At 43.3% G+C, this 22053-nt stretch overlaps 1 protein-coding gene across 3 annotated transcripts in view; it reads right to left on the bottom strand.

The window, feature by feature from the left end:
• The window catches only part of LOC124612364 (fibroblast growth factor receptor 3-like), a 427961-nt gene that overhangs the window by 43647 nt on the left and 362261 nt on the right, over positions 1-22053 (bottom strand). For all 3 annotated transcript variants that reach the window (XM_047140525.1, XM_047140523.1, XM_047140524.1), the window contains exons 3-9: positions 12214-12397; positions 6300-6589; positions 4926-5113; positions 4242-4365; positions 3813-4016; positions 2601-2786; positions 2247-2428 (exon numbers count right to left, since the gene is read on the bottom strand). In XM_047140525.1, coding sequence (XP_046996481.1) covers positions 2247-2428; positions 2601-2786; positions 3813-4016; positions 4242-4365; positions 4926-5113; positions 6300-6589; positions 12214-12397 — 1358 coding nt within the window. The remainder of the gene's footprint in view (positions 1-2246; positions 2429-2600; positions 2787-3812; positions 4017-4241; positions 4366-4925; positions 5114-6299; positions 6590-12213; positions 12398-22053) is intronic.

Here is a 22053-nt window from a genome sequence, read left to right as displayed (position 1 = left end):
AGAATTCCTAACAGCCTGCATTGCTCTACAATCCCATTCAGGTCTCTACAGCATGACCCTAACCTGTCCTCTGCAGATCTATAGGGTCTTTATTCCCTAAAAACTGATAACTCCATTATTATTCCCCCAACAGACAAGGTATCTACCATTGTAGTTCTTGACAGATGGGAGTATGTAAGTGAAGGTCTGTGCCAACTGTCTGACACCTTGACATACACCTTCTGCCATCAAGATCCCATCCCTGTGATCCTAGAACTTCTTACTCCTCCCAAAACCAGGCACTCTCACTTACTATCTTCTTTCTAAGATCCATGAACTCAGCCACCCTGGCTGTCTCATTGTTGCTGGCATCAAAGCACCAACCGAACATATATCTGCCTTAGTTGATCAAAAACTGCAACCTATAGTAGAAGTACCTATATTAAAGACACTAACTGTTTTCTAAATTGAAATGACAATTAAAACACCTGGAGCCATGCCTTTTTCAGTTAATTTATTTATGCAGCCAGTTTCAGTGTTCCATCACACCATCTTCAGGCTTCTTTACCAACATAAATTGGAAGGAATCCAGTCTTGCGTGCAGTCATAATAGAAATCAATGCAAAACATATCTATGGGCACTAGTTATTTAATATTGGCTCGTGTTGTGACTGCACTTGAATTGGATTCCTCCCAATTTACATCAGTCATGGGGCCTGGAGATGGTGTAATTAACACTGAGACTGGTTTCATAAATAAATTAAATGCAGAAGATGTGGCTGCAGGTGTTTTAATTTTCATGTCATAATGAACAGTCGAAGTACTTGTAACCATCTACTACAAGGATGGCCACATAAAGATTTCCTAGATTGTCTGAAATCTATGCCCGACCCTCCTCCACCACAAACCTTGATTGTCACTACTGATGCCACCTCCGTCTATACCAACATCCACCATGTACATGTTAGTTCTGCTGCTGAACATTATCTCAACCAGTGCCCACCAGATTCCAAATCTATGACACCCTTCCTGCTCACCTTAATCATCTTTATGCTTACAGACAACTTATGTTTGAGGATCAGACTTACAAACAAATCAGGGATGAGTCCATGGGAACTAGGATAGCTCCTGCCTATGCCAACCTTTTCATGGATTGCTTTGGAGGGGCTTTCCTGGGATCCATAAGCCTTCAGTCCCTGGTTTGGTGTAGATACATTGATGACATCTTTGCCATATGCACTCATGGTGAGGTTGACCTGTTAAAGTTCTTGGAATCTCCAACTACACACTCCCAATTAAATTCCCTACCCTCCTATCGCTGTGACTTTCCCTGTTGTAGGCTTGCCCTATGCATCCTACTGCCAGCTCCATAACTGGCAAAATGTATACTATCAAAGGGGGATCACCTGTGAAGCATCACATATTGTATGCTAGCTATTATGCAATCTCTGTTTGGTCTTCTACATTGGTATGACCACCACCGTGGTATCAGTTAGGATGAGTGGACATGGACAGAGCATGTGTACTGACAACACACAATATCCCGTTGCAGAGCATGCCCTACAGCATGATAGTTGTGGCCTCACTGTGTTTTTCACCACACACGCCATCTGGATTCTTCCTCTTGATGCCAGTTTCCCAGAACTCTGCAGGTGGAAACTGGTGTTACAACATGTCTTTGGTTCTCACCTCCCACTTGGCCTTAATTTATGTTGATTCCTTCAGTCTCTGCATTTTCTCTCAATAACCATTCCTTCCTTTGGTCCCGTTTATTTTCTGGCTGGTCTATTTTTCCCACCCTCATCTCTAGCATGTGTGAGGCACTTAGCTTTATTAACTCTTGCACAATGTTTTGTTAGTAAGCTCTGTCTTGATTTATACCCTATATTCAACCTTTCAGTTCTCAGGTTTCAAATATTATGGGGTATAGTCCCCAACAATCAGTCTTTCCTTCTCATTCTTCCTGGTAAGTGTCCCCCGATCCAGCATTCTGGGTGACTTTTCCACAATTCTCCTCATTTCATAAAACTCTTCAGTCCTTTTCCTTCATCCCTCTTCCTTCTTCTTCAACCCTTCTGCCAGAGGAAGGAGCCACTGTCTACAAAAGCTTGCACATTTCGTTACCTCTCTTGCACATTTTGTTAACTTTTATATGTTTTCTCCTGCTGCTGCTTGGCGAGAAGATTTTTTATCGTTCCACCTATTATTTTCAAGAAGAGTACTGTTTTTTTCTTGTAATATTGTGTACAACAATTCAGATAGCTTACCTGTGGTGGAAACACTGACTCTGAAGCACTATCAGTATTACTGCTTGGACAACTGGCTACACGTTGCCACAGAATGTGTGCTTGGTTATCCATGACAGGGACGCATTTCAGTTCAGTTGTTGTATTTACAGCAGCTGTTATGTTCTTGATGTAGTGAGGAAACTGCCTCCCAGAGTGTTTGTCTAAAATTTATTAAGAAAACACTTACAAAATGAGAAACAATCTAGCTATTTTTATAACTGAAATGTCACTTACAATCATAGATGCAGTTAACTTTGTTAAACTTATAAATAGTTCTTCACATTTATTCAATAGAAAAAAAAACAATATTTTGAAACAGACACATCCTCATACCAATAACTTCCACTATATGGGTGAAATTTATGCATCCATTTACATTGCAGACAATACAAGTGTAATTTCCAGAATCAGAAGCCTGCAACTTCTCAAGATTAATGGACCATCGTTTATATGTCACCTCCAAGTTGTGATCTAAACTCCCTCCATCTTTATACCATGTGATGTTTGGAGTTGGATCTCCTAGAAACACATGAAAAAGACATTCTTAGTGAAACTGAAATTGACTTCAAGACCAGTATTATACATAACTTAACAAAGCTATGTAGATAAGATTATGGAAATCAGTTTCTTTCCCTTCTCATAGTTAAATTAGAGAACAACATGCTTCTGATTCTTCTGCACATCTTGTCATGCAGTTATATTACTTCCTATCAACAAGTGTTTATGCCATTTTGTGTTACAAGAGGCTGATGCCGTCTGGTACAATTTCTCTAGCCTCCGACCAAATACAGTTCAAGACTGACTTGATTTCAGCTGTTGCTTTGATTTGGAATTCTTAGTTACTTTATTTCAACCTTTCCATCATTTATTAATTTTGCAATTTTTCAGAAGACTGAAAGTTCAATTCCAAAAGTGGGAGACAATCACAGCAACAACATATCGGATGCCTCAGTCTAGTTTCAGTTATCATAAAAATAATTTGTATTTAATATGTGAATTAAAACATAATTATTTATTTTTGGTTATTGACAGTTGCCAACTAGCTTGGTAAGTACTGAAAGAAAAAACACACAGAAGAACTGTGTGTGTCTCAGATTCATTGCACATGTTATAATTATTTTGATTTCTGTTACATTGTTCATCACTACAACTCTCTGTGGTTGTAAGTTTGTAATCCATGGCATAGTCTAACAGAAAAAGTCAACAGGAAAGTGGTTATGGAAACCTGTAATTAGTTGCAGATAGTATAAAATACTGGTATAAAATTTCATTCTCACTGTGTTATTACAGTTCATATAGGTTGTACATCCAACTTCTTACATTTAATTCCCGTAGATCAGCAGTCAAGTGACATAACTAATTAGGTTCTTCATGGCATTTTATTCTCAGTGTTACTAAAGCATTAACATAACTATGCATTTAATGGTTATAAATACTATATTATGACAGACAGACGGCTGAAAAATGTAGATAGTTCAAGATATGTGAAGAAGTATTTAAATAACAAGACAAATTGTGGATGAAAGTTAATATCAGGGACTATACCATCTGCTTGACATTTCAGATTGAGAGAACTGCCTGCTGCCTTTATGTTTAGAGGATGCATCTTGTTTGGTTTTGAGAACACTGGTGATTTTAAATATGTTGTAGAACCATAAAGTTTCTGCTCTTCTGACACATCTATATCTTGTAGAGATATATTGGTATCCACAGATGTGTCCACTTCTGAATCAGCAATAAGTGACATAGCTGAAACACAATATGATCACCTTCACACAAGAGAAAAAAGTTTTATAGGTGGCAAGCAAATTTTATGCAATTCTGAATGCCTTAAAATGTTAGACTACCATGAAATATATGGATGTATTATTGCCAAGCTATTATTCTAGTCTTTGTATTTTTATTACTATGGCTTTTATTAACATAAAATTAAAAACAATAATACAATGCCAACAAATTATGCAGAATACATACCATGATCTAATTGGAGCCAAATTGTTGTAACTGCTTGACAGTGCAGTGAGCAAGCTATACATGTGTACCAGCCAGCATCATCCACATTGATATCCTGAAGCTCTAGTAGCTGATGTGGGCCAAACTGCAATGATATACAGTGAATAAATGTATGAATTACTTTAATGAGAAATTTTTGACAGTAAAAAGAAGTCATGAAAACATACTACTTGCAGAGCATATGGTAGAATGTAATAATCCATGTTCTGATCACCACACTGAGTGACAGAAACAGTAGATGCAAAACAAATGCCTGTGTTAATAAGTTGGTGTAGTCATACGTTGAGTATTTACTTATTGCGTAAAAGTAGATCTACCTCCCAGTCAGTGTTTCAACTCAAAGACAGTGTGTCAAATAACAATTGCTGCAAGATTCATATAATTCATTCTGTGTTTTTGTTGTTAAAAAGTTTGCGTATGTTCACTTGAGAGCCAAAACTAAAACTTGGAAACTAATGTAAATAAAGAGACAAATATGCAGTAAACAACAATTTTAGCACAAACAAAAAGTATATGTATGAGAGCACCATGTTTTGAAAATTTCAGAAACTATACAAAAGAGAAGTAAATGCCAAGAGGAGTAGTTTGACAAATGGATTCTAGTTAGTGGATTGTGACAGTATTTTTAAAAGGTTTGTTACTTACCTTGATAACATATTCATCAGGGATATTGTCCAGATCAATGCTAGGAATTTCATTTGTATCATGTTTTATCCAAGTAATATTACTTTCAGCTTCCTCTGGAACACCACAGTCAAGAACAGGTGAACTTCCTATAATAGCAACCTTTGTCTTTTGCATCCTCAAAGGTACCTCAGCATGGATAAAGCTACCTGCACAGAAATAAATATCTGTATTTAGTAGCTAACCATAACTGAATTAGTAAAATTAATATCAATTATCATGAAACATATATCTCTTGCATGCAGTGTTGTGTCTATCATCCATAATTTCCTCATATTCTTACTATAAATACATTATATAATGTAGACATTCCACCAGTGCCTCAGAAAATAAAAAGCATCAAGACATCTAGCGATTCTTGCATTATGAACTTTCCACTTTTATAGATGTTAGAGGAAATGATCATTTTTACAAGTAAAGTAAGAATCAGGTGTAGGTGCTCAAGTGCATGCTACAAAAATTCTAAATGCAAAAAGAAAGCTTTGTCTCAGAAAAAGCAATAACTTTAACAGAAGAAAAACAATAATTTCATGAAGATATTTTGGAAGACTGAAGAGGAAGTGTCACAGTAAACAAGTGAATTATGAAGGTTCTTGAATCAGTTCTTCCACAACAGTTTTCTTGCTGGTGTCACATAGCACACTTTCACTGAGTTGCATGGCTACATGCTTTCCCAAACAGCGTACAAACATGTGCTAGAGTATTGTGAAGAATGTCATTATGACTGCCTGTAGTTGTGTCGAAAGCTCAAATGCATAATGTAAAACAGCATTTCTGTTCATAATAAAAATACTCAGTGTCCCAGAACAATCTAAAGAATGGGTTAAGGAAACTATAAAGATGTTCAAAATGTATTTATGAAAAATTCTTACACAAAATAAAAGATTCTGTCTGTCATGGTTAGTATAATATTTCATATTTTGGACAAGATCGCCATATGGAGAAAGTTCTGGGCCTAATACAGAGGTAGCACGAATGCTGTCGAAGTACTAACTTTGGATGGTAGTGTTTTATGACGTTCGAAGATTTATGCGTAGTAATTTATTTGTCCAAATCATCAAGTTTTAACATTTTTTTGTGAAAAAATAGAAGTTCAAGCTGAGGAAAAGGTAAAAGGACGTGACTGGAGAGATTCAGAAAGCAATGATCTTCAAACCAAACAAAATGGGTACATAAGACTCATTTGGTGCGAAGTAGAGGTTGCAAGTGGTCCCTAACTGAGGGAAATAAACGGTAAGGTGACACTTTTTTTTTAAGTGGTACATGATACGTGTCTGTTACTGCACATAAAGGGGTAAATGAATAATTTGTTTCTAAATCCATGGAGTCACGTACCTTCTACAGCATCTTCATCTGAAACATAGTCCACGGATTCGGCTGGGGTCCCGTGCTGAGTTCCCATGCCACTTGCACCGAGAATGCTCCCTGAGCCCTCGACAGGCATCAAGTCAGCTTTGCTTGTGGAGCTCTCTTGATTTAGGGACGCTCGCTTTGTATTTACAGCTTTTTGGCAGTTCATATCGTTGACTGCTACCGTAATGTTTTGCCATAATCTTCCATTGTCCGTTTCGAGATAGCAGCTGTACTTTGCAGCATCACTACACTTCACGGATTTTATGTTTAGCCTGAAACAAAAACGTTTGCTTGATTAGTATAAGTATTAACATACGACTTTGAGGAATATTTTCTAGGCAAGGCAACTGTTTGTTTTCTCACAAAATAATTGTTGGCCTTTAAAAATGCATTCTTACCATAGAAACGATGAGTACAATAAGAAATTGTACCCAGTAGAACAGTTCATAATGGAATTGCTCATCCATGGTATACAGTCACTGTAAACAAACTTCTAAAGAAACAGAGTCTGCTCCATAATAGAAGTAAAACGAAGCGTAGTGCTAGAGATAGAACGAAACACGTTTGACTGTCAAGAGGGCAATGCGTGAAGCCTTAGGCGACTGCCGTACCACAATATTGTCTAATTATCTTTCATAAAATCCTAAGAAATTCTTGTCGTGCGTAAAGGCTATTAGAGGCACCAAAGCTAGTATTCAGTCTCTAGCGAAAGAGTCAGGAACTGAGAGTAGCAAAGCAAAAGCTGAAACGCTTAAATCCATTTTGAACTGTTCCTTTAAAAAGGAAAACCCAGGCGAACCGACCCAATTTCAGGTCTAATGAACTTACGTCAGGAAATGCATGGTTTCCAGGCTCGAGACCATTTATTCATTCCAGGCTCGAGACCATTTATTCAGTCATACATTGTTACAGAGACTGCAGTCTAATACGCGCTGTACCATGCAGTATGCGTGATTTCCTCCTAGACGATGGTACTGTTCCTCATACGTGATGTGCTAGCGACCTCTCCTGCCATAGTAGTTGGCAATGTCGTGTCCTATTCAGTTCTCTGGCTGACTCACCTTATAGTGGATCTGATACAGCGTTGTACACAGAGTTCCCGTATTCGAATTGAGAGCTTGCCGACGTGGTGTTTACTTACGCAAAGGCAAATGGCAACGGGCGGCAGTAAGGTTGTATCAGGATACCTATCCCCGCCGACGACAACCACAGCGTTCAATGTCTTCAAAAGTGTTTCGCCATTTGTCTGAGACAGGGTGGTTTCAGGAAGCAGGAAATGTTCGGACTCTGGACTTGGAGGAAAATGTGATTAACACTGTAGCAGGCAGTTGACCCACCAGTACAGTGTGAGCCGGACGTGTGGAACATTCTCCATGACAACTGTTACTACCCTTATCATTCACAGCGTGTAGAAGGGTTACTAGTAATAGACTTTCCACATCTGCAGCAGTTTTGTCATTGGTTTCTTCACCAGGCAACCACGATTCCGGGATTTGTGTCATGCATGCTATTCGCAGATGAGGCCACCTTTATGCGGAGTGGTATCTTCAACTTTTGTAACAGTCATCTGTGGGATGTATGAAGAACCCCCATGGTACGGTGACAGCGAATCATCAGCATCGGTGCAGGTGGAATGTGTGGGCCGGAATAATTGGCGACAGTATTTTGGGACCAGTCCTTCTTCCACGTCGCCTAACAGGCCGGGAATATTGGCGTTTCTTGCGGGTGACTTTGCCTCCCCTGCTGGAAGAAGTGCCATTGATGATTTGCAGGGTTATGTGGCTGCTACGTGATGGTTGCTCGAGCCCACTTCGCCGTTAACGTCCAGACGCATCTGAGTCCTGTCTTACTTGGTGGGTGGGTCGGACGAGGGGGTCCAGTTGCGTGGCCTGCTGTGCGATTTGTTGTTATGGGGCCATCTCAGAAGTATCGTGTATGCAGAGTCCACTCCAGATGTGGAGACACTGGAGCAGAATATTTATGCTGCCTTTGACACGGGTCGAATGCAGCCACGCCGATGTGGACGCTTGAGGGAGAACATGCTACGGCACGGACGTGCATGTGTTGAGGCACATGGGAACCATTTTCAACACATACTGGAGCTGTGGCTGTGTTAGACGTGTCTGACCGCAGTCTCTGTAGCAATGTATGATTGAATCAATGGACTCTAGCACGGAAACTATGCACTTCCGGACATAAGTTCATTAGACCTTTTTTGTTCCATATCCTCTCATCGATGAATGTAGAGTTTATACACGGTGGAAAAAATCACCTTGTATAAGTTAATGCAGATGATCAGGGAAAACAACCCTTTGGTGTTGCAATACAGTATCAGCGGTGAGCTGATTGACAAACTCACTGTGTTTAAATGACTATCCGTTACGTTGGAAAGTGATACTGCACGGAACGAGCACATAAGATTGGTGCTATGAAAGGCAAATGGTCGACCTCGGTTTATAGGCAGAAACCTATTCGAAGTGTAGCTCCTCTACAGTACTGCTCGAGTAACTGAGATTCCCACTAGATCGGCTTAAAGGAATACAGCGAAGAACCTCAGAGGTGTGCTGCTATATTAGTGAAGGGCTACTTCGTACCTTGGTACACAGGGCACATGTCGTTTCTGACGCTGAGACTTTTCCAGCTGAACTGTCCCATCTTGAAGTTACATCCGGCTCTCTCCCTTGTCAAAGAACAGAGGAACAGAGTCAATGCTGCCTCACCTGCGAATTCATAGTCTCACTATCGATAGCTCTGACTTTGGTCATCTTTGGTGGCACTAGAGTTCAGTGTGTGTGTGTGTGTGTGTGTGTGTGTGTTATCTTTCCTGCTTCTGTCCCAGAACCGAGGTATTAAATTTGCATGTACGCCGCCTGTCCGTTGCAGTTTGCCTTGAAATGGCGGGGTGTTCTCCGCCGAAATATCGGCGGTCGCTGAAAGTGTTACCTGGCTGAATTCCCGGAAGTTATTTGAATGCTATATTAGTTACTGGTAGGTTCGATCAACACCAGAATATTACGGTAATGTTCCATAAACTCAAATGGGAGTCTCTGGAAGGAAGACAACCTTATTTTCTGGAAGTACTACTGAGAAAGTTTACAGAAGTGATATTAGCGAAGCACTGTAGAGCGACCGCACTGCCAGTAACATATGCGCTCGTCCGAAAGGATATCGATAGATATTTTTCCGTCATTCCATTTGCTAGTGCAACTGGAAGGGGAGTGACTAGTAGCAGTACAATTTACCCTCTGTCATGCACTGTACGGTGGCTTGAGGATTGTGTACGTAGACGTCGGTCATAACTGGCTCCATTTCTGCACGAATTCAAAAGAGCGCGCTGCTGCAGTGCATTGGTTTTGCTTTTGCTTACGTATCCGTGTTAGCAGTTTCTGGGTCAGGGCTTCAGGTGATAGGAACGGACAGCGTTTCACAAGATGATCTTTTGATCGGGAAAGGAATCGTTGCTTTCTGGTGAGACGCGAATGAAAGTTGAGGTCTGTTCTCAAAAAATGGTTCAAATGGCTCTGAGCACTATGGGACTTAACTGCTGTGGTCATCAGTCCCCTAGAACTTAGAACTACTTAAACCTAACTAACCTAGGGACATCACACACATCCATGCCCGAGGCAGGATTCGAACCTGCGACCGTAGCGGTCGCGCGGTTCCAGACTGTAGCGCATTTAACCGCTCGGCCACTCCGGCCGGCGGTCTGTTCTCGAGGGCGACTGCTAGCTGTCGATGCTCTGCAGGTCTTCCTTTATTTAGCCACAGTCTCCGTACAGGACAGCCCCACAGATATGAAAGCTTCCAACGCTGCAGTTAGGCGGTCATTCATTGTTCAACTAACCGCCGTTCAAATCTTTTTTAGGGTTTCGTACCTCAGTCGGTAAAAGCAGAACCCTAGGCTGCGGTCACAGTGGTGGATTGCGCCGACGACCGACATGAGCCGAAGTCGGCCGATCTTTTCAAATCTATACTCCACAATGAGCGCGGCCAAGGTGTAGGCAACCTCATCACCCGAACGTGTAGACTTCGGACGACAATCGGGGAAATTCAGATGAGTACAGTGATGGAATCAGCTGGTCCACACTGGGACGACAGCAGTACGACACCGATGCTTGTCTCTCTGGTACCGCCCGGCGCAGCGAGGAGTGCCGGTCGCGCCACGCAGCTCGTATCGTACGATACGCGGGGAGTGAAATTTCGAGTCATTCGATCTGCCTAAAAGAACTCTTTCATGTAGATTAAATAATGCTAAATCCGTCCCTGGAGTTATTTTCTCAGCAGAGATTTTACTTTCCGCGTGAAAAAAATAAAAACGATTGTTTTGGTAACAAGTTTGCTTGTGTGGCCATCCTCCGCAGCAAGCATATAAACACTTGTTTTGCAAATCAAACGGCCTTTTACTGCTGCTAGTCACTTTATTTATCCCATACGTGTTTCGCCTTCTCCTGTTTTAAGGCATCATCAGTGGGATCTATAACGATACAGTTTTGTTAGTTGTAGATTATCAAACAGTTCACACATCGTAAGTAATTACTTTTTTTTACAAAAAATCGCGAAGTGAACTGTTTGATAATCTATAACTAACAAAACTGTATCGGTATAGGTCGCACTGATGATGCCTTAAAACAGGAGAAGGCGAAACGCGTATGGGATAAAATGGTTCAAATGGCTCTGAGCACTATGGGACTCAACTGCTGAGGTCATTAGTCCCCTAGAACTTAGAACTAGTTAAACCTAACTAACCTAAGGACATCACAAACATCCATGCCCGAGGCAGGATTCGAACCTGCGACCGTAGCGGTCTTGCGGTTCCAGACTGCAGCGCCTTTAACCGCACGGCCACTTCGGCCGGCGCGTATGGGATAAATAAAGTGACTAGCAGCAGGAAAAGGCAGTTTGATTTGCAAAACCACTGTTTTGGTAATCGCGCGTGTTCTCCGGTATGCAATCTTCTCATTCGATTTTAAAGGAACTAAAAAAAGAGTATCTTTCCGTATCTTACAGTCACGCATCACAACTTGATAATGAACTGGTTTTCTTTTCATTTTTGCCTATAGTTATTGCGATAGTTGAAAGTAAACTACGACAGCACAATTTTGAAAAATTTGCAGTGTAAAATGTACTCGCCGACAAGTTTACGTTTGGTGCATCTTACGACTTATATTGCTGCGTAAGAAATGTTTTCAACGCCGTAATGAAAGCCGCATCTCCTTGCAGTCTCGGGTAAATATGTGATACATTTTGGCATTTGGCCGCGACGAAACAAGGCACGCCACACTAGACGGTGCGGCAGCGCGCCGCGCCGCTGCCGTTTGTCGTCTGTTAAGACGCCTTTTTCTCACGAACGTGTCGAGGTACCTAGCTGAAATTAACGGCAAACACTAAGGTCTAGGGTCCCTTGGCGGTGTATAAAAAATTAAGGTTCTTAGTAAATGCAATACTAGCAAACTCTCTTATAGAAACGTAAATGTGATCTGTCTGTATACGTAATTTCGTTTGTACGCAATCCTCAGCGAGCGAGTCCTGTTCCGATTTTATTTCACCTCCTTTGACTGACACGGTATGCTTTCCGCATCGCTTTCGCAGGTGCGTCGAGTCTAATAAGCCAACTGACCGAAATTAGATCGTAAAAGTCAGTTACGCGGTATCGTTTTTCCTTCGGCGATACACGTAAGTATGCGTTGTGTAGTTTAAAGAGAGGCGGTAGCTTCCGACAGGAAGTGAGCCACCTGATAGCGTAGGCGCGTGTCGTTATAAGTTAGAGGAGTTTTTTCTGCGGCATTTAAATGGGCGGAGGTAAACAGCGGCGAGGATTTAAACACGGCGTATGTAGGCCGCGCGCGGACAAAAAGCGTAAACACAGGAAGGAGGAAGAGAGGCGGGCTGGGCTCACCAGTGCCTGGCGATGGTGAGCCGCGGCAGCGCCGTGTGCAGGCGGCGGCCGTCGCGGAACCACAGCGGCGCCGCGGGCTGCGGCAGGGTCTGCTGCTGCTGCTGCTGCTGGTGCTGGTGGTGGTGGGAGCACTCGAGGCGCACCGTGTCTCCCAGCTGCACGCTCACCGCCGCGTGCTCCGACCCTGCAACACAGGAGAGCGAGCTGGCTGCAGGACCCACTTCTAGCTGCACGAAAAGAAAGCAAATAAAAAAACTGCGAAGCGACTAGTAATGGAACCGCTGTGAGTAGCACGGCCAGTTTTATGTAGGGAAAGTAGCATTTTCTGCTTGGGGAACATGCTCGAACGAGTTCCACAAGATTCAATAACGAAGTAGTTTCTTCTTCAGCTTTCCTGTGTAGAGGGTGAGGTATTTAAAACTGTTCTCGGAAATAATTGGAAAACCACAAATCGGATTAAAAAACGTTGTAATAAAAGTAGTTCCTCTCTATGGAGGACATATAATGACACCGAACTCGCCGCCCCCCCCCCCTGCCCCACCCCCCAGGAGAGCGGGACGGGGAGTGAACTTTGAAATAGTAACACTCAGAGCACTGAAAGACCTAAGTATAAACAAGGCCCCGGGAGTAGACGACAATCCATTAGAACTACTGACAGCCTTGGGAGAGCCACTCCTGACAAAACTCTACCATCTGGTGAGCAAGATGTTTGAGACAGGCGAAATTCCCTCGGACTTCAAGAAGAATATAATAATTCCAATCACAAAGAAAGCAGGTGTTGACATATGTGAAAATTACCGAACTATCAGTTTAATAAGTCACAGCTGCAAAATACTAACGCGAATTCTTTACAGACAAATGGAAAAACTGATAGAAGTCGACCTCCGGGAAGATCAGTTTGCATTCCGTAGAAATGTAGGAATACATGAGGCAATACCGAACGTACGGTTGCCTTAGAAGATAGGTTAACGAAAGGCAAGCGTACGTTTCTAGCATTTGTAGACTTAGAGAAAGCTGTTCACAATGTTCACTGGAATACTCTCTTTCAAATTCTGAAGGTCGTAGGGGTCAAATACAGGGAGAGAAAGGCTGTCTACAATTTGTACAGAAACCAAATCGCTGTTATAAGAGTCGCGGGGCACGAAAGGGCAGCAATGGTTGAGAAGGGAGTGAGACAGCGTTGTAGCCTATCCCCGATATTATTCAATCCCTATATTGAGCAAGCGGTAAAACAAAAGAAAAATTCGGAGTAGGTATTAAAATCCATGGAGAAGAAATAAAAATGGCTCTGAGCACTATGGGACTTAACAGCTGTGGTCATCAGTACCCTAGAACTCAGAACTACTTAAACCTAACTAACCTAAGGACATCACACACATCCATGCCCGAGGCAGGATTCGAACCTGCGACCGTAGCGGTCACGCGGTTCCAGACTGTAGCGCCTAGAACCACTCGGCCACTGCGGCCGGCGAAAGGAGGATATAAGATGAACATCAACAAAAGCAAAACGAGAATAATGGAATGCAGTCGAACTAAGTCGGGTGATGCTCAGGTAATTAGATTAGGAAATGAGACACTTAAAGTAGTAGACGAATTTTGCTATTTGGGGAGCAAAATAACTGATGATGTTCGAAGTAGAGACGACATAAAATGTAGACTGGTAATGACAAGGAAACAGTTCTTGAAGAACAGAAATTTGCTAACACCGAGTATAGATTTAAGTGTCAGGAAGACTTTTCTGAAAGTATTTGTATGGAGTGTAGCCATGTATGGAAGTGAAACATGGACGATCAATAGTTTAGACAAGAAGCGACCAGAAGTTTTCAAAATGTGGTGCTGCAGAAGAATGCTGAAGATTAGATGGGTAGATCACGTAACTAATGAGGAGGTACTGAACAGAATTGGGGAGAAGGGGAATTTGTGGCGCAACTTGACTAGAGGAAGAGATCGGTTGGTAGGACATGTTCTGAGGCATCAAGGGATCACCAGTTTAGTATTGGAGAGAAACGCGGAGGGTGAAAATCGTAGAGAGGGATCAAGGCATGAATACACTAAACAGATTCAGAAGGATGTAGGTTGTAGTAGTTATTCGGAGATGAAGAAGTTTGCACAGGATAGAGTAGCATGGAGAGCTACATCAAACCAGTCTCTGGACTGAAGAACACAACAACAACCACCCTTATTTTTGTTGCGGATTCGGATTCTTCTGGAAAGAGTACGTAACTTTTGTGTGTTTAGCAAGTTTTTCGTTGCGTGATAGATGGCGCTGTAATCGACAAAAATCAAAACTGATTAATAAAAGTTGAAAAATGATAATATCTCAAGAAATATACATCAGATTAGGCGGTTATGAAGGCAGTTACTCTAAAATTTTTAATAACAAACCGGTATTTTATACCATAAAAGTTGATTCTCTAGACAATAACACATTTATTTGTCCACATTATTGGTGTAATTTTTTTCCTCCACTCACCAATAATGCATATTATGCCGATTCAGTTGGCAACAATTGGTAAAAGTGATTCATCAAAGGAAAATAAATGTGAAACAAAATCGTCATGGGCCAGTAGTAGTTGTATCCACTAGCATAAGTCAGGCGGTTTCGAAAGTCGTTCTATGTAGTTCTCCATGCAACGACGAGTGAAGTGGATGGAATCTGTGTTCATACAGTCAGCGCAGAACACTTCTTTTTGAAATTTCTGAATCTCGTGTGATATGCTGAGAACTAATGTATTTGTACTATAAAAACCCCTATCTCACTAAAATTTTTTACAATAACTGCCTTTATAACCTCCTGGGATTCTAATTTGATCTGTATTTGATGAGATATTATCATTCTTCGATTGTTTTCATCCCATTCTGATTTTTGACGATTACAGGGCCATCTACGACGCAGAGACAAAAAATGTTAAGTACAAAGGCATTACGTATTTTTTCCGGAGAATTCGAATTAGAAATCAGACTTGACCCCCTCTCGTCCTCTGGAGCTGGGATAGGGATGGAGTAGATGTGATTGGATGTCCCATTTAGGCACGAAGAACCTTTTTTTAATCAGATTTGTAGTTTTCCAGATACAGTTTTAATCGCCTAATCTTATAGTAGCTAAAAATGTTTTGAATGGCTCTTGCCACGTGCAACGGTTAATTCTTAGTTTGTTTTGGTATTACTGCACTATGTTGACCTTAGGTCACTTTCAAGTAGCTAGACATATTTGTCTGCTGTTTGATTATCAAGATCTGCGATGGCAGATGTTGCCAGTTCTTACGTAAACTACTCGTTTTCGAGGTTGATCCTCCTCAAAATTCAAATGGCTCTCAGCACTATGGGACTTAACATCGGAGGTCATCAGTCCCCTAGAACTTAGAACTACTTAAACCTAACTAAGGACATCACACACATCCATGCTCGAGGCAGGATTCGAAACTGCGACCGTAGCGGTCGCGCGGTTACAGACTGACACTAGCTGCAATGTCTCTAGATGACGATTGAGCAGCAAGAGACATTGACCACCGATTGGAACGAAAATGGTTCCCAATTTAAATTGTGCACTCTTGACCCTGTTTGCTAATTGGCATTCACGTCCCCGCGCTGCAGGTCACGTCAGTCTCTGGTACTCTGAAGTGACGCAGTGAAATCCAGCAGGCAGTCGGCTATACGCGGAGGGCCATCAGTCCTCTGGCTTGCCATCCACGTACATTGTTTACATATTTATTTTATTTATTTATTTCTCAAGTAAAGACCTGCTTGTTGTTATATATAGCAGGTCGTACATTGCGTGTCTTTACATGTTATATCATACGAATTCAGTTTTATTACTAGTACATTTTGTTGTTGAAAATTTTACAAAAGGATAAAATGAAAAAAAAATGTAATAAGTAGAAATGTATATACACAGTTTTGGTTAAACTTGTTGCTAGCTTAGGCAATGATGATAAATAATATGCATAATAGTTTGTGGTTGTATTTTAAATTGAAATTAAAAGTGTATTTGATGAAAGAAACAAGAGATAGCAATGTGTTTAGATATGCTATAGCTGATGTAGCGACATGATATGGTGAGGCTGCAGTGTGAAGTGAGGTGAACAGCTGGTGCATCAGTCCGCCATTCACGAGCCGGCCTGAAAGAGGCGGTGGCGGCGGCGGCGGCGGCAGTGGTGCTTCTCGTGCCGGTCGTCCCATTGAGGAGGCGGAGGCGGCGTCGCGGCGCACTGCCAGGGCACTCCCTCACCGCCCACGCCACGACAAGCAGATGGCTCCGGGACGCTTTAAGAGGACTCATATATATGAATCCGCGGCCACCGATCGTGTCGCAAGCGCTCGCCGTACGACGACCTCGCACCCTACGGTGTTCAGCGGAAGCCTCCGAGAGCCGCCCCACACGCGCTCGCGTTCCTCGTGGGCTGAGTAAGGGCAACTTGTTGGCTAGACGGCACAGCTATTGCGAGTATATCGTGCGTGGGGAGCCGACCAGACAAAGAGGCGGTGACGGTTTGAAACCCGTGCTGGGCCGAGAACACGGCACTCACCCTCCGCGGAGCTTTTTCTGCCATTTCAGCCTATACGACAATTACCTTGTTAATTACCGTTTCGGAAAAACTGAAGCTATGTAGTAAGTTTATTGTTTGTTTGCAGGAAAATACCTGCAGCTGCGGTACACACTGAAATGTCTGCGCCACAGTAGCGTGGCAAGGCGGTAGAGGTGCCAAAGCAAAACGCCACAGCCCAGGTGTTCCGCAGCTGCAGATATTTGCCTGCAAACAAACAGTAAATTAATTCGGTAGCTTCATTTTTTTCCGAGAAAGTAATTAAAAATTTACGATTACCCCTCGTGTGCGCTGCTAACGGACCATCTGCCACGTCTATCTCGCACTACGAGCTCCATATAAGTTCCCTTGCTAGACCAACATCTCTGCGATTGAGGATGGAGTGGATGCAAGTTGCATACGTTGCCTCTCACGAGCTCCGATTACCTCCTGGCTTGTTGGCCTGATTCAGCTGAATCCACATTACACCATTTAGCGCGTTCCGTTATGAAACCCCTTGCCTGGGGGGTCGTTGCTATTCTTTAACGCCATTGCTCATTGCTAGTCGGAGGCCAACTCTGACATTAACTTTAGCTCGAGGTATGTTACACACGATATACGAGATCCACTTGTCTATGTATTGTGTAAATTGTTTCACGGCTGAGTACTGCTTGTCCATCGCATATCCTGTCTCCTCTCGGAAATGATCGCAGTGTTGTTTTTCAACTTTTGCGCATCACTGTACAAATGCCACTCACTGAAAGCGTACTTTGTATGACCAGCTACTGCACGAGGCAGAATGTTTCGTGCGACAGACGCTGATGCCATCTGTGTCCGTAAATAAAACAGTACTCTACCTGCAGACGGACTGTCCTTTATATTTAACGGTTGCGACTGCGTCCAGTGATGTTCCATGTCACTCCGTAGCACGACAACGGCGAGTATTTCTACGTTTTTGCATGCATTACCTCCTAACTGATTATGTCGAGGCTCAGCTGATAGTATTTGCACTTAATCATCTTAAGGCATTTGCGCATTTTGAACAGTTTCATGATTATGTTACACAAATGTGTCACCCGCGAACTCTTTACAGTTTTGTGAAATGATCACACTTTCCGCTTTCCACTCTAATCGTTGCTTTTTTTCACTATTGGCCAATTTCAGCAATTTGCTGTTTTGAAGCGTTGGCTGTACTGCTTGCATAGGAGTCAGTGTGGTATCCAGCCACTAGCACATGACGAGCAAACGTAAAACTTACGACAAGTAGTCAAGCGTGCTTGTCGTAAATTTTAAGTTTTCCCGCCGTTTGTTGATACCTGGGTACATCGTTGACTTGTACTCGTGCACATGAGCTACCCCTAGAAAATCACCCCAATTGGCCGACAGTGGCAGTAAGTGATGATTACAGTCGAAAGCAGAACATGTTCTCTTTTCATAAATTTCGTGCCGTTGTAGCGGCCGGAAGGAAAGTAACACTACAGTTTTCAAAGGACCAGAAGCAATGCTAACAACATCCTCTCAGCTTTGGACTTGTATTCGGCAAGAATGCACCCAACTGGTTTTAGATGTCCATTGGTTTTCTTGAAGCACATCAAAGGAATGCCGGGTAGTTGTAGAGATCATTTACCCCCTCCGTCTGAATCAGTGGTCCGTCCGCCACGAAAAGGTCGTGGATAAGACGTCTATTTCTAGATTTCCTTTTGCAATTTCTGAACTCTACAAGTGCTGCGGTTACCGAGGGAGCATCACTTCCGTCTGCAACGTCGCAGCTATTTGGCAGGAGTACTGATGGGATATTCCTAGGAAATCTTCTCCTGGAGTGCAATTATCGAAAAAAAGTAATGAATTGTGCGGGCGCCTACGCAGCCCCACTCACGGGCCGGACTCCAGACGCAGCGCAGAGGGCGGCCGCGCCGGCTGGAGCGGAGCTCGGGCGCGCTGCCAGCCGGATTCTTCCTCTAATTCTGTCGCCGCTCGCCGGCCGCAGGTGTCCCGCCGGCCGCTCCGGAACTGCGAGCGTTCGCCCTGCGCGCGGAACCGCCAGCAAGCAGGCCAGAGGCTGGGCTCTCGGATTATACCGCCAGAAAGGGTGCCACGATCGTTTAGCTTGGCGGGGGAAAGAGATAAGGAGTACCACAGTACTCGGTGTCGTGTCACGAGGTACTTCCAGGGCCAAATGAGATTGTGGTCCGACGAAATGTAGCTACCAATCTTTTGAAAGTAAGTTCACTGTGGTCTCCGGACATTATCCCGTCAATCAGCATCAGATAAACGATATTCTAGAAATTACGGAACAACTCCCTCCCCCCCCCTTCACACACACACACACACACACACACACACACACACACACACACACACACACACACACACACACACGTGTACCCTAATATTCAATCGATAAGACATAGTTCTGAGACTCGAATCTAAAGATTTTAATTTAATTCAGTCGTAATTTTCCCAGTCGCTAAGAAGTTGAATATACGTTCATACAGTTTCAAACGTAGTGTGCCATAGGACCAAAACTGCACCAGAAAGCTTTCAGAGGTGGCAGCATGGACAAAGCAAGAGAAAAATGTCAAGTAAACATGTGTTCTAAAACACGTATCTTAGACCTACGAGCACTTCTTCATCTTAGATACTGTGAAACAAATCTCTTCTACTGAAAGCTCTTTGCTTTCCGTATTTTCAGAGATGGCAATATGGACCAAAACAAGAAAAAAGAGACCAATAAACAATGACTTTAAAGTGAATACCTTAAGAGCTGTGAGCTCCTGTTCAGTAGATGAGATGTTTCACAGTAGCGAACATCAGCAAGTCCTCATAACTCTTAAGGAATGCGTTTTAGAGCCCATGTTTACTAGATATTTTTCTTGTTTTTGTCCATACTACCACCTCTGAAAGTTTGTAGATGGTTTACCCTGTTTGTTATATGCAACGTGACTTTTTGTTCGCCCTCTTTGTTGTATGGGACACGACTTTCTGATCAGCCTGTATATGGACGCACCATTTGTTACACGGTGCTTCTTAGCTGTAACAGATATTTGTTGTCCACGGAGCACTAGGCATTGCAGTAAATTGGTTGTCGCACGTCGTAGCAGATGGCAGCGAGCCGGAAATTACGTGATTGGCGTCGTCCTCCGCGCCATAAACACTGAGGGGTGTCTCAATTCGCTGTGGACCACAGAAGTGCAGTCTCAACCTTCCATGGATAAAGCGGAGGCCAAACATTGTAACTACGTACTTTCTATTGTAAGTGCCAATGGAGTGCCACGGTTATGCAGAGGTGTATCTATATAACGTCTTCCCCTATGTTGGCGCGATAGATGATATCTGCGATTTCGTAAAGCTTAGATTGGCCGCGGCGCATGTCGGACAATATCTGTGTGAGGAACATGGTCTTCTGTCTCTGGTCCATGGTCGGCAGCGCACGTGCCAAGAAAGTCGGAAATTTAATTTCATCTCGTACAATAGTCCCCTCCCACCCATTACACGATAACTTCCTTGTTGGGACGATATAGTTCTTCTATGTGTTTTATTATCTGGTACACCAAGTACTTGTTGGTATTACTGACTGCATGATTACGTTTGAAAAGCAACACTAACCGCGATTCTATCAGAGTAACGGTTGTGTCTTCACGAAGCCGTCGCAGGTACGAGAAAAGGATCAGTTTCGCGAGGCGAGAATTGAGGATACTCCCCAAAGTTGTCAAGAGGATTATGGATAAATTCCCTCGCCACTTAGGAAACAGTGTGGCTGCCTTATGGTCGTTTAAGTACAAGATAAAAAAGTCTCAGCTGAACTTCACCGCTTCTGATGGAAACATGTAAAACAATATTTTAATTTAACTCTGCCGGAACTTTCTGTGGGGGGTGCAAGAGAAAAGCTGGAGAAATAGCACGTGGAATTAAATAACTCCTTACTGGTGTTATGAGAGTAACGATATAAAATGATACGCAACGCATTTAGACGGGTGTTATGAGATGGATATTGGATATTACCTTCCAAGGAGACATTAGTCGTGAAACGTCTGGGTTTCCGGGGTAGTACTAAAGTACTGCGATTAGATTTACTCAGCAGATTGTATTTTGTCAAAATAGCTGTATGTGGCTCTATTCAGCGCAGTCTTTGTGTGGTTCTGGGTGAGTAGGTAAACAAACATGGTAAACACGGGTGGCGACTCAGGTAACATAAGGGGGGACGTCTATGGTTCAAATGGCTCTGAGCACTATGGGACTTAACATCTGTGATCATCAGTCCCCCAGAACTTAGAACTACTTAAACCTAACTAACCGAAGGACATCACACACATCCATGCCCGAGGCAGGATTCGAACCTGCGACCGTAGCGGTCACGAGGTTAGCCGCGCTGCTGCTACGGTCGCAGGTTCGAATCCTGCCTCGGGCATGGATGTGTGTGATGTCCTTAGGTTAGTTAGGTTTAAGTAGTTCTAAGTTTAGGGGACTGATGACCTTAGCTGTTAAGTCCCATAGTGCTTAGAGCCATTTGAACCATTTTTGTCACGAGGTTCCAGACTGAAGCGCCTACAACCGCACGGCCACACCGGCCGGCGGGGACGTCTATTTATGTCGCATCCAACTCACGTATCGTCAGCAGATAAAGCGACGGAAGTTTAGGGATTAGGGTTCCATCGGCGTGGAAGACCTTAAGACGATTCGGGATTTGACAGAGGTGGGAAAGGAAAAAAGCCTTGTCCTTGTTTGAGAAACCATTTACAAATGGTTTAAACAAAGTGCAGAACAAAAATATAGTGATAAATGGGCGATGATCTCGGTCACGTTCCATGAGTCAACAGACATCACACGTGCTCACTCCACGAGATATTGCAGACGACTTGGAACTGAATTGTGAACACAGGTTCAAATTATTTACAGTATCTGGATTCCATACATATACCTACTTGTTCGGTAACTGAAGATTCGTTGGCCTCATTAGGGAGTACGTCGATTACGGCCAGTATGAACGGCCGGCGCGCCGTCCACTGTGTGTCACTGGAGGTGACGTCACGCGCTCCTGGGCGCCCCGTCAGGGTGAGGAAGGGCGGCCGACTGCGGCTATTCCTGGCGAACGCCGCGCCGCATCTGGCCGGCCTTTGGGCCAGGTGCCGCCCGTTCTCAGGCGTGTTTACTCACTGGCGCAGACACAGTCGGCAAGTAGTTTCACGCTACTACCGGCTCTGAGCGCGCGGCCGTTGTTTTCAGTTCATAAAATGTAGCATCGCATTCAACTTTACGCCACGCTGAGGTCACGCATTGTCAAAAGATCTTCGCGTAGAAGATACGGAGGGGTGTTCCA

This window comes from Schistocerca americana, chromosome 4, assembly GCF_021461395.2.
Source record: "Schistocerca americana isolate TAMUIC-IGC-003095 chromosome 4, iqSchAmer2.1, whole genome shotgun sequence".
Taxonomy (NCBI): domain Eukaryota; kingdom Metazoa; phylum Arthropoda; class Insecta; order Orthoptera; family Acrididae; genus Schistocerca; species Schistocerca americana.
Note: the sequence above shows the minus strand (reverse complement) of the source record. Positions and strands in the feature narration are given on the sequence as shown.